Source organism: Octodon degus, unplaced genomic scaffold, assembly GCF_000260255.1.
Source record: "Octodon degus isolate 3935 unplaced genomic scaffold, OctDeg1.0 scaffold00008, whole genome shotgun sequence".
Lineage (NCBI taxonomy): Eukaryota > Metazoa > Chordata > Mammalia > Rodentia > Octodontidae > Octodon > Octodon degus.
The window spans coordinates 24,408,536-24,421,782 of record NW_004524584.1 but is presented as its reverse complement, the minus strand read 5'-3'; the positions used below and the strand labels follow the sequence as shown (position 1 = coordinate 24,421,782).

The 13,247-nt window shown below is 42.2% G+C and overlaps 1 protein-coding gene across 1 annotated transcript in view; it reads right to left on the bottom strand.

Annotated features, from left to right (window-relative positions):
* The window catches only part of LOC101580939 (adenylate cyclase type 2), a 200,226-nt gene that overhangs the window by 86,472 nt on the left and 100,507 nt on the right, over positions 1-13,247 (bottom strand). Inside the window, exons 9-11 of the mRNA XM_023706620.1 lie at positions 9,655-9,735; positions 4,087-4,156; positions 1,226-1,323 (exon numbers count right to left, since the gene is read on the bottom strand). Coding sequence (XP_023562388.1) covers positions 1,226-1,323; positions 4,087-4,156; positions 9,655-9,735 — 249 coding nt within the window. The remainder of the gene's footprint in view (positions 1-1,225; positions 1,324-4,086; positions 4,157-9,654; positions 9,736-13,247) is intronic.

Below are 13,247 nucleotides of genomic sequence, written 5' to 3'. Positions count from 1 at the left end.
TTTTTTGAACCGGGCATTGAACTCAGGCCCTTGCACTTGCCAGGGAAGTGCTTATTCTACTGAGCTATCTCCCCGGGCCTCCTACAATATTTGAAGGGAAATAGAACACCCATCTCTGACAAAACCAAACAAAAAAGGGGATATAAATGAAGGATCACTTTGTAGTGAAAATAAAATCTGTATATACAAATTAGTTAGGATAGATATACAGCTACTTTCTCTTAGTTTAATGAGAAGAAAAATTTGTACTAATAGTGTTTAGACAAAATATCATGTCTGCATATTGTACTATGAATAACTACTATGAAGATAACAATATGCAATGTATTAATTATTTAACTGTCCTACTAACCTGTTTTGAAACTGTCTATTGTTATATCTTACTCAATAAGATTAATTTTTTAAAAAAAGAAAACAAAAACAAGAACAAAAAAAGCAGTACCTGCAACAACAACCCCCAAGTAGAGGGAGGCATTTTTCACAGAAACTAAAACCCAGTGACTAATTTGTTCAAGTGTGTCCCGTACACATTCTGCCCTTGAAGGATATACATACTTATGTTATTTGCTTACTAGAAATAACAGCTGACATTGCATTCTCCATGGATAAAGTTTTCTGGGCAACATTTTTTAGACCATGCATCAAAGTGAAAGCAAGATTAAAGCAAAAGGTCAAATGTAACTAAAGGTTAAATTTATCTTGAATAAATATAGAAAATGTGGCATTGGAACGCAATGGAAATAGAGGACACATTGAAATCACTTGTAGGAAAACGGACGCATCTTTACTCCGTAATGTAAAGGGAGGTACATCTGCCACGCCAGCTTAGACATGGCATCTTTCCTTTTAGGTAGAAAGCCCAAATCATAGAGAGAAAAAGAAAAGACAATAGGAAACAAGAAATTGATATTTTGCAAATGGGAAAGGGATGAAGAGAAGGTAGCCAAGGAGAGCGGAAGGGACATAAGATTTAAAATATGTTACGTCATTTACCAACCACACTCCATGCATGTAATCATGATGGACAGCAAGTAATTAAAAAGATCTTATGAAGTGAATTAATCTGTCTATGCTGAAAATTCAGTATTACTGTAACTAAGCAAGACACATGGGCGCCCGCAACCTCCAAGTGCTGAGTTCCCTTCCCCCACGGTGACATGCCAATGACGCCAGGCTGCCGTGGGGGGATTCCGGGTGGCAGTCCCAAGGGAACTTCACTACTTACTTGGGCAACACGAGAATCTGCACAATGAAGATGCAGAAAAAGATGAGGCAGGCGCAAGTCACGTAGTACTTGAAGGCTGGCAGTGCGGTGGCTCGGTACTGAAAGGCAAGAAAGGAAATCCCGAGTGAAGGTTCTGGAAGACAGGAGCTGCGTGCAAGCCTTCAGCACCTAGCTGTACCTTGGCAGGCACCACTCCGGGGGAGGGCAGACTGCAGCGCACACCTGCTACCACTGCTCATCTCGGGCAGTCAGAGCTTCCTGCCTGCAAAGGAACTGCAAGTGACTTCTGCATGCACAGTGGAGGGCAGTGTCTGCCGCTGCTGCTCCTAGGCAGAGAGGCATCTGAGGAGGAAGTGGAGCGGGTGAGCCACAGGACCAGTGAATCACACTAGTTTCCTGGCTCCCTTCTGAGCCTCACGCCTACAATTATTTGGGGAAAGGAGATGACTTTTCACATCATATGATCTCAATTCTGAGTAGTGTGGAGGAAATGTAAGTCATATGCATTTATTTAAGTGTTATGCTTTATTATTTATCTTAATGGTTTAGTAGCAAGGAAAGATACAGGGAGCAAAGGCCTGTGGGCTTTGTACTGGGGCCGTTCTTCCCTTTCTCTTGGCTGGTGCAATCAGCAGGCATCTTCCTGCTGCCCAGGACTGTGCATTGACCAGTGCTGGCTGCCTACCCAGGCTGCCCTGGGTGAGTAGGAAGGAGATGGAGAAGACAGCACCACAATTAAGATGGTGATGTGGGTCTCCACTGCAAGGGGTCACTGCCACGCGCCAGACACTCCAAGCGCTTTACGCAGAAACTCGCCATCCTCACACAGGCCTGTGGTGGTCCCTGTCGGGGTGTGGAACAGAACTGAAGACCGAAACGATTGATCTCCACTCTCAGGGACACATGAGGAAACCAGGCTGCTCATGAGGCAGCCTGAACGAGGCCTCGCGACCGTGGAGCTACACTGCCTCTTCAAAGCGAGCTTAGCACGAAAGCAAAAGGAGATGCACTCTGGTGCCAGGGCCACGAAAGCTCCGGGGACCCTGGCAGTCTGGGTTGCCTGTTTGTGTTTCATAGCTTCCTAAGTTATGACAATTATATGCACTTCTTGGTTTCCAGCTTCGTGGCTTCCTTTGCTGAAGGATGGCCCTCCAGTTGGCCTTCTGGTGTGTCTCTTCCCATATATCCTGCTGCTCTATCCTGGCTGGTGACCCCCACGGCCAGTGGAGACAGATGGACAAAAGTCATCTATCTTGGTCATCTAAGTTTAATGCTCTCTAAAATCAGCCTTAAGAGGGGCAGATGTAAGTATGAACACACGGGGAATGGGAGACAGTATGTAAGAAAATCCTTATTTTTGAAATGATGATTACCTTCTCTTTATTTTCTTTCTGGAGAACGCTGTGATTTATTAACCAGGATAATCTGCATACTGATGAACAAGCTTTATTAGCATAATTGCTGAAATGTGATTATAGCCTCTGCACTCAGTTACATTCTTATCTTTTAACTTCTTCACGGTTTTATGCAGAGGGGTGGGTTGGAATTTTCACTTGGCTACTCACAAATGAAATAGAGTTCTATCATGAAGGAGTAAAGTAACAGACAACAAGAAGCCGTTCATATTTGTTAAGATCTCTCAAGAGGTGGTGGCAAGTGACAACACTTGTTATCAGGAATCAGACTGGTAAAACAGCTGTAGTCAAGTCCATTTTTTATTTATTTTATTTTATTTTATTTTTAAATATTTATTTATTTGTGTGTGTGTGTGTGGCCAGCTCAGCCCACCAGGGGGCGGGGCTGGCTGGCATGTGGTGCTGGGGGATCGAACTGCAGTCTCTGTGCTTTGCTAAGCTTGTTCTAAGTAGGTGCTTTAGACCACTGAGCCATCTCACCAGCCCCAAGTCCATTTTTTTAAAGTGGAAAATTAATCTTCTTATTCTCCAGCACAAGGGAAAGTTTGGGTGTATCTGTAAAACCTGACCCTGATGAAATTTGGAAATATTTTGATATTTGATTAGTTTTATTCAATGTCCATAAAACTGTGAACTCAATTTTCTCAACAGAATTTTCCTACCAGTGATGCAAACACCACCATTAACATAAATGCATTTGTTCCAACTAAGCCTGTAATTAAATGGTTGGATGACAGCAATTACCTCTAAACCTGTTCCTTCCGTAGATCAACACAAGACAAGTGGTAAAGGAAGTAAAGTTGACCCAGAAGAATGGGTGTCCCTCCTGCAATAATGACATCATTCATTTTCACAAATCTATATTAAAACTGACATATACAAACCAAAGGTCTGCTTCCTACTTGTACCTGAAGTACATCTGACTTTGGGAGACTAAATGTGAAATAATTAAGTCTTAATATGAGACTCAGATGGATGCAACAAACCTTAAACATTTCACCGTCTAAGTTTTCAGAACCCGTGTTCAATGTAAGACTTACACTTCTGTCAAAATATGTAAAGCAATGTATAAAAGGACATTGGAAATTAAATGGGGATTTTTCTTTCATTGAAAGTCTTTCCTAAGAAGATTTCATGGAGAAGGGCCTGCATTAGCTCCTGTCCTGCACTCTTTAGCATTTATTTCAGACATGGTGCTGGCACTGTTTATGGCCAAGAGTTGAGATTGCGGAGGGGAGGGGCCAAGATCAATGCTTGGAAGAAAGACATACACTAAAGCAATTTATGCGTACAAGAATCACAAAAAAAGCCAAAGAGAGCTCTGATACCACTCCAGGCAGGTTAGATGCCACAGATAGGAAGTAGGAGCCCAGCTTTATGATGGAGCCCAAAACCACCATTTCAGAAAAACTGATAGATTTTGCAGAAAGAGAAAAAAATTCTTACTTCTTTTTCTAGGATTTTGTTATAGAAAAGTAGTGAGATTCTCTGGATGTCTTCAGACTTGAGCCATTGCCTGGAAATAAAAAAAAAGACAGATATCAAAACTGAAGCTCCGAACAAACACTCAGAATGATTTTTTATAACATGGTTTGCATTCTTCTTTCTGGATTTTAAGTCATCCTAAGCTGAGCATTTAAAAAAAAACACACACACACATAGAGCCATCTTATTGGTTATGGAATCCACAGGTTGTTAATGTGATCAAACAATACAATGTTGGTATTCCCAAATGGCTTTTCTTGGGAAGGCCTACCTTACAGACCAACTCTCATATGAAATTGAAAGTCAAGTTAACCCAACAAAGTACAAAGTCAGCAAAGGCATTCAAAGGCATCCATAAGTTGATCCCATGAGGTGTGACTGGCCCCCAAGGTGACACCATCCATGTCCTCGAGGATTTGGCTTTTAGAGGAACATTCCTTTCTTAGCTTAGGGGAGCAGCGCTTCACGCGGAGCATCGGAGCTGTGAGAAAGCAGCTTCCATTCTTGAAGAAAATCCTTTCAGTGTCATTTTCTTGCATCTTGAGAAAGTAAAAGTCATGTTTGACTGCAATTTTCCAAAATTTGCTAACTTACTAATATATTGAGCCTTGGTGGAGATGTGTTGATAAAAACATAAAAATCGAACATATAAGTACATGTGTATTTCTGTAGCGTTGAAAAATAAATGGAAATTACATGAGAGTGTAGTGGCCACATTGACCAACTTTTAGAAGTTTGTTTTGAGAAGCGCTTATAAACAGAGAGCGTGTAAAGGGGAAACTTTGTACTATGATGCCGTAAGCAACCACACGCCGAACAAGCCAGTCTTGGAAGCTGTGTGGACAGTGTCTGGCACAGTTTCACAGAGTAAAGGCACAGTACATTAGGTCAAATTTGGTGAAAAAGAAATGCAACCTTTTATATTGACAAATATGGGAATATAAGGAAAACTCCAAGTCTATGCATAAAGGAAATTATTTGGAAATACTAGTAATAAAACATTACTGGCTGGTTTGGCTCATTAGTTACTGGAAGATTTTTTTTTTTTTTTAATTTTAGGGAAGGGTCTACAGGGTCTTACTACTAGGTCAGACTTATAGTGATCTGTCCGTTTACAGCCTCCCAAGAGCTGGGATTATAGGTGTGCACAACCACACCCAGTCTCAATCTCCCGCACAGCGTGCCCCGGGGGCAGGGTTGGCCTGGCAGGCCCGGGAATCAAACCCTCAGCTCCTATACCTGCTTTCAGGTGCTTTGATCTGCTGAGCTATTTGGCTGGCCCATGGAAGATTTTTACTTAAGTAAAACCTTTTCTAATTTAAGCAACACAGTAATCTCAAATATATACACATCTATGTTTATATACATATGTGTTTAGATCTACATATATCTAGAACTGTGACTATATTTGTATTTCTGTCTATATAAATAGAGAGAAAACATATACTAGGCTATCAAAGAGATAATTAGGTTTTATAGAAATTTCCAAAAAATACTATCCTTTTCAAATAATTACCAATTCACATAAATGTCCTGATGTAATTTTCCAATCTCTTGGTCACACTGTAGTTCTGTGGATTTTGATGCCCTAAGGTGTTTCAGGGAGATAAAGGGTTTCAAGTCTTGGAGGAGCCAGGGGAAAGAGCAAGTGGAATCTTTCTACCAGATTTGCCACTCACAAGTACAGCCACCTCCTGACTCCAGCTTAGGTCTGCAGGTGCAAACTCACCCAACATCACGGTTCAGGCAGGTTACTGCAGGAGACAGGCCCAGCGCCAGGAACTCCCAGGCTATGTGGAGTCCTCCACGGCTTCTCTAGCGTGCTCACTGCCAGGTATCTATCACAGTCAGCTTGAGTCACTACAAGACTCAGCTGTGCATAGTGAATTTTAACCAAGGCAGGGAAATCAATATAGCAGTTGCCATTGAAAGTGAGATCAATAAAAATAATATTTAGTTCAAGGTTATAAGCTTTAGGTACTGGGGAAAGAACATTTTTTGTATCTCTTCTTCTTATTACAGAGCTGCTGAACCCTGGTATTATTTTTACAAGATTAGTTGGAAGAATCAAAGGGTGATCGATATTAAAAGATCCAGAAAATAAAATTAAACTAATTTTTAACTGTACTCACTTATAGAACTGTGTATTTATTAAAATATAAATAATGTGTTCAGGTAACTTACTAAAAACAGTTCTTTATTGAAGAAGAAAAATCTAATTTAAAAATGCTCTAGGAGAACATAAACTTGGAAATAAAATGAGTGTATTTTATGTAGTGGAAATAAAACTAGTTTGTCCTTTATTGAAGGGCTACTGGCCCTGGTGAAGGTGTCATGCAGGTGGACAGGAAGACCTCCGACAGGTCTTGCCTACCTAGTGTCCCCGGCATCTAACAGAATGCCTCCCTAGCCAAGAGGGCGGCGGGATGGCTGCTTTCCCCCCAAGGCACATTCTCTCTCCTCTTTTCTCACTGAAGCTCAGCTGGATTCCCCCAGAAGGAATATGTCATGGGCAGGATTCTTACCTGGTTGTTTGAATTAAGGAGAATATGCTTTCTCAATACACACTGACTTAGTCGTCTTTGAGAGTTCTCTGAAGTGACCTGAGTTCTCACTACTGATTGGTAAAGACTCCAGAGATTTAGTTATGTGGTCTGGTTGAAGGTATAGGAGAAATTTGTGTGGGCTGATAAGGTCAAATGCTATTTTTGGTAGTTGGAATGACAGAGAAAGATGAGAAGACAGGTGGTTGGGGGAGAGAAGGGGAAGAAATATATGTGTTTTTTTCCATGATCTCTTGGCATTTTCCTGACCCATGTGCTCTATGGTATGGGAAAATTCATCCTGATCCCTGGGCTGTACTCTAAATATTTCCCCATGATGTCATACTACTATTGTAATTATTTGCTGTTGGGCCAATGCCAAGTAAAGGAAATTCTGAACAAGCTACTGGTGGCAGGGGAAGAACAGTTGTCATGCAAAACCTCACTGAGAATTATTATGGCATTTAAGCATCATAGGGCAAGGGGAAGATAAAAAGAGAGAGGAGACTGCTGCCCTGAGCTTGTGGACTCTGTGTCCGTGTCCCTGTCTAAATTTCTAAGTGAAAGTCCTAACCTCCAGCCTGGCTGCGTTCAGAGCTGGAGCTGCACACAGGGCAGGTAAGTGTTGGAGCAGCGCCAACCTGATTGGATCAGGTTTCTTACAGGACCAGCACACAGAGGGGTTCTGCGCCCACGGCAACGTGTGCAAACCAGAAGAGGAAAGCTTCTGTATTGGTTTGTCCGAGCTGAGCAAATGCCGACATTGCTCATCTTTTTACATAACTTTGCTAAATGAACTAGTAAGGAACAAATGACAAGCTACTGTTTTCTGTCACAAGCAGAAAACGACCAGATGATACATGAAGCCTAGAGCCCCAGTCCTGTCTTTGGGAGGCAATGAAAAGATCACAGGAATACTGCATCAGAAAAAGCAGAGTTAATGAGTGGGACATAGCAAAATATGATGGACACTAATTGAAAATATATGCAAAAGAGCCTCCGTCTAAGAATTCTCCTCTCTGCGTACACCAAGTTTTTCTGTTTGACTTCTGAAGCGCACTGGGAAAAGCCCGACAGCAGCATTTGCACCAACATGGAAGCTTTCTTTAGAACAAAGCTGCATGGAACCATGAAGGTGTCAGATAAACATGTGTTTGAACACTAAAGCATACCAAGAAAACAGACACCTCAAAAGCAACCTTAGCAAGGCAAAAAGCAAAGCTAATGATTGTACTTTCCATTAATTCCTTCTGTAGAATCATTGTCAAAGGTGGATGCACAGGTTGCCTAAGAAGGTAGGAGTCCCCGTGTGTACACGCGGAGGCTTACGTTAGAGACTGGCTTTCAAATATTATTATTGGTAGCTAATACTGTCAAGGCACACAATTTTCTTTTTTCTGTTCATGCTGTGTGTTGGTCTTGCGGGTGACAGCTGCTATTTCCTTTGGTTGAATTGGTCTGTCCTTCTATGGATAAGAAGCTTCTATGGAAGAAGAGGCTCCCTGAGGTTCTGACTGTGGGTAGCTTGCAGGCAAGAGTTTGCCTCTTGGCTTGCAGTGTGCTGCAGTTTCCAAGCCCAGCATGTGCTGGTGTGCCTCAGGCACTCGGGGGCAGCTAGCAGCTCTGTCTATTTGGCACATGTGAAGGAGCTCTGGTGGGCAGTAATGCAGCATCGTTGATATCTGATGGGCAGCTCCCGGCTGACCATGATAGATGCTTTATTACACAGGCACGTGCACATGTACACACACACACACACACACACACACACACACACACACGTGCGTGTATTACATTGATGTTCATGAGAATTTTTCACAAGCCCTCTAAATGTTCTAAACACTTACATGGAATCATCTAGTGAATCGTGCAGTTTGAAAAACCCTATATTAGCTGAGGCCCTGTAACTTCACATTAGAGGCAGGGAGTTCTTAGGTGACAAACATGCATGCTTCTCAAGACCTGACTTTTCACGATAACCCTGGCAGTGCTGCTGTGAAGGCTTTGCGCACAGACCCACTGGTCTTCACTACTCTGGAACTCTATGAACATCCACGGAATGTTTCCTCCTTTCCAGGTGCCATATCGAGTCCCCTGTCTTTGCTCTCCAAGCGGCTCCTCTAGAGTTCAGGAATTGAGGTGACTGAAAGGCCAATGGGAGCAAGCACTCTGTGCATCAAGTGGAACTCGCCACATCCCTTAAATTTTTTCTTTTCTACATTTCTTAGCTCATTTATAATGACACCAGCACTTCTTGACTGCCTGGGTAGAATGATGCTTCGCCTCCCACGGTATCAATTTGCCTTGCATCACCCTCTGCAAAGTCAGCCTTCAACCCTTTTCTGGGCTTGGGACAGTGGGCATCTCCGCGTCCTTGGATTTTACAGGGAAATCAATGGCTCACGTGATGTGAAACAATCTCAGGACTTCCCCATGTGACATCCTTATTAGTGACCCGTGAGCCTGCAATTTTCTCCCCACGACTGCCTCTCATTCTGTTTATTAGTAAATGGACTGGAGTATATTGTCTAGGTAGGGATAAAGTCATTTTTAAAAATGATGAAACAAATTTTATTAGTAAAAGCTACATGGCAGGACGACTGAGGAGAAATGAGGAATTGCCTTGGTTATTTACCGACATGTATTGCAGAGCCTGCTATAAACAGGTTTGCAAAATAATTTTCATATTTTGCATTTAGTATAAGGTCTATGGGGTCTCACTACACAGACTGAACTCATAGTGATCCTCCTCTTTTCAGCCTTCCAAGAGCTGGGATTACAGGTGCGTGCTACCGTGCCCAGTCTGTCACCATCTCAGTATGTCCTCGGGGTGGGCCCGGCACAGCAGGCTGGGGATCGAACCCCAACTACTGTGCTCTGCCGAAGCAGGTGCTTTAATCTGCTGAGCTATCTGGCCGGCACTGTAAAATCAATTTTAAAAGAACAGCACTTGAAATAAGGTAAATGAAGTTGGAAAAGTGCTCACTTCTGTGCGTTGATGCCATCGATGGCTCGAATCATCCTTTCATTCAGTTCTTCTTCAAATCTTTTCTTTTGTGACTTTGTTCTATATGGAAAAATAAATAGAGTGGGTTAAAATAGCAATACCAGACCTATCTGCCTATGATGTCAAAATTTCTCTTTAATTTGTTAAGAAGACAAGAAGAAAAGAAAATGCAATCTCTGCATGGGTTTTCCCTATTAACATAAACCAACTCTGTGGGTGGATCGATTCTCCAGAGTGTGTGGCTCACTACAGAACTTGGCTTCTCTTCTACTGAAGGCAAAACTTATTAAGCCTTAAAAAAATCAACACTGAAACATACATATTTGCTGTCTGAAGTAAAATTACTTTCTTTCTTAAGAGGTGTATTAGCCCAAGATACACTGCCTGCATAATCTTCATTTTATAAGTGAACATACCAGCTCTGGACATTCCCCTGCAAGAGTTTGATTTCACAGACAAAATAGTCATTCCTTTTTCATGTTTTCCTTGGTCAGGTTTCCAGAACTTGCAAAACTACACTCTTATTTTCAACATACCAAAGCTGAATTGTATGTATTTGAGGGTTCTTTAGTTTTGAAAAGTAGTATTCACCGGAAACTCCTTACATGGGTAGACTATCTCACTTGGTCTTGACATCAAATCATCTTTAGCCATAACAGAAGTTGCTTTCTGAACAGATCACACTAAATAATCAGAACTCCTCAAGGATAAACTGAAAGTTCACACGAGAATGATGTGAAGGAAGAAGCTGAATTGGTGCCTATTTTTAAAGTTAATACGTGTTGCAAAAATGAATGAGCTCAGGCTGGCCTTTGCTGGCCGGCCTTAAAAAGCCTGAGACAGGAAGAGACTCCGTGTGTTCTGGTGGGCCATTAAGTGACTAAGCCTTGTAATCTGGAATAAAAATAGCACATTTCTGAGATCAGAACTGCCTCTAGGTAGAGATAAGAAGAGCATTAAATATGCACTCACATTCATCATTTATCTGTAATGAAATCTCATAGAATTATCATTAATGAGCTGGGTATGTTTTTCTATTCTAGAACTTCTATTAGTAAATCTGTGCTTTTGCTCTTTTCATTTTATTTATTTTTCAAATTTTACTTAATTGGTACAGGGTCTCACTACCCAGCTCAGACTCCTAATGCTACTCCTGTTTTCAGCCTCCCCAGTGCTGGCATTATTGGTATGTGCCACCACATTAGACTCAGTGGCCAGCTCAGCAAGCTCAGGGGTGGGGCTGTCGTGGCCTGTGGTGCTGGGTGTCAAACCCCCAGCCCTCAGCTTGCCTAAGCAGGTGCTTAGTCCACTGAGCTAGCTCACTGGCCCTCTTCTTTTCAAATAGTCTGAAGGAAGTCTTAATTTGAAACCCAGAATGTTACTAAGTGATCTGCTTACACTAAGCCAACTGAATTGAGAGGCTTTTAAAAGCATTTCAGTTTATTTGAACAAGACAATTTAATTTTTTTTGGTACTGGGGATTGAACTCAAGACCTTGTACTTTCCAGGCAGACACTTATGCCACTGAGCTATCTCCCCAGCCTGACAAATTAATTTTTGCCCTCTATTTCTAGTGCTAAGGACTGAACCAGGTCTTGAATATGCTAAGCATGCACTGCACCATGCACCACACTCCCAGCCCCTTCATTCTTTGTTGAAAGAATGAAGAATCTTAGGAGTCCTCTCACATGGCTCACACATTCTCATGGACAGGTGAGGGCTCCACATAGTGCGATGAACAACTTAGACCTTTCATTTTTAATTTATTGGTCCCCCCACCAGATTTGAGGGTTTTTTTGACTTTAATTTGACAATGCTCACAGGAAAACCACACATCTTCAATATGTTGCCCAGACTGACAAAGACACTGTCTGTCTTATTCTCCTTAGGATTAGTGTAAGTCATACCTGTATGGATGTCAACATTATAAATGTGACATAGGAAGTACCTGATGAACAGCATGCGATTATGTGTTATTTGAGTTCACCAGTTATCTGGACCTCAATCTTTTCTGTCATTTTATGGCCTTTGTTCTGAAGACTGTAAGGCGCCCTTAGGGCTGATAGTCTTAAGGAGCTGTTGTTTTAGGAAAAAGGACTTTGCCCTCCCACTTCCTGCACTATCAGCTTCCTGTCCTTGCACCTGCCTCTGCCCCATGGTTGGTCTTCCTGCTGCTCTGGGCTGCATCCTTGCTAACTTGTTGCCATCGGTTCTTCCAGGATCCTTGCCTAGACTTGCAAGTGCTGGATATGCGGCTCCCTGGCCAGGCTGGAGTCTCACACAGGTTCCTAAGAGTCCATTGCCCAGAGCCAGAAAGTGGGAAGAAGCCCAGGTGAGCCTCCTTTAAAAGCAGGGTTTTTTTTTTTCCCCCAACAGGCCTGGAGGCCAGCAATGACCAAGATCCCAAGAGAAAAGTTGAGGATCTATGGAAGACGCTCTTTGTAAAGCCAACAGGACAGAGCAGTGCTGAGGAATGTTGGCTTTAGAGTCACTGAGCCTGGTACAAATTCTAGCTTCATCTTGGCCAACCATGAGACACTGGGCACCCTCCTGAGCCACCATACATCAATTTCGGTCTTCAAAATGATTATGCGATGTCTCCTGCAGAGTAATGCTGCAAGGCTGATTTTTTATTGTATAGTAGAAATTAAAAAAATAGTAGCTTTTTGCCATCATATTCCAGGCTGTGATCTTCTCGCAAGATGTGATGCTGCCTCACAAAATGTTGGGGCTCCGGGAGTCAGCAGACTCTTTAGACAAATTGCATGGAGAGATAAAGCAGAAGGAAACACACAAAATTCCTACGAGCAGCAGCTTATGCATGTGCCAGCGTCTCACTGGCCTTCAAAGTTATGCTCTCGCAAGGCACCTAACAGGGCCCATAATATTCTTAAAATTAGCTTAAGTTTTCTTAAATGTGGTACATGCCAATATGAAGTAATGCTTTAAGGAGCCAGTAGCCACATCATCCTTATAACATAAAGAATATAAGTATTATATTCAAAGCTTTTGCACAAAATACAAAGAGCCCACTGCAACAAAGTCATAAAAAAGAATTATTTAAAAATGTCCACTACTGCCACGGTTTGGCAGGAGAAGAACCAAGTGCAGTCTAGAGTTTGCTTGGATACAGTGCACTTTGTACGTGGAAATACACTGGTTCTTGTATTGGTCCTTTACTTCTGTATACCTATCAACACCTCCAATAAAATGACTTCTTTGTGGGGACAGAAAGGCTGCTTCACCTTCTGGGCTTCTATCATACACTGGTCATTCTGCTCCCCTAGCATCGGTTCGGCTGGCTTCAAAACCAATATTAAAGTAAAATTAAGTACCAAGGGTAGAGGAACATGAGGTTCAAGTGCATGGGTGGGCATTATCACGGACAGCGACAGGGCATGGGGGACGGTGGTCGAAGCATTTCCCTTCGTTGAGCAGGCTGGGGAGCCGCTCATTTCATTACAAAAGGCTGACTTACCCTGCTTTTATCTCTAGCATCCAACACAAAAGTTAATTTTAAGCAGTGCATTTGGTTTATAGTCATTTAATTTTTATTATAGGTTAATGTTAAG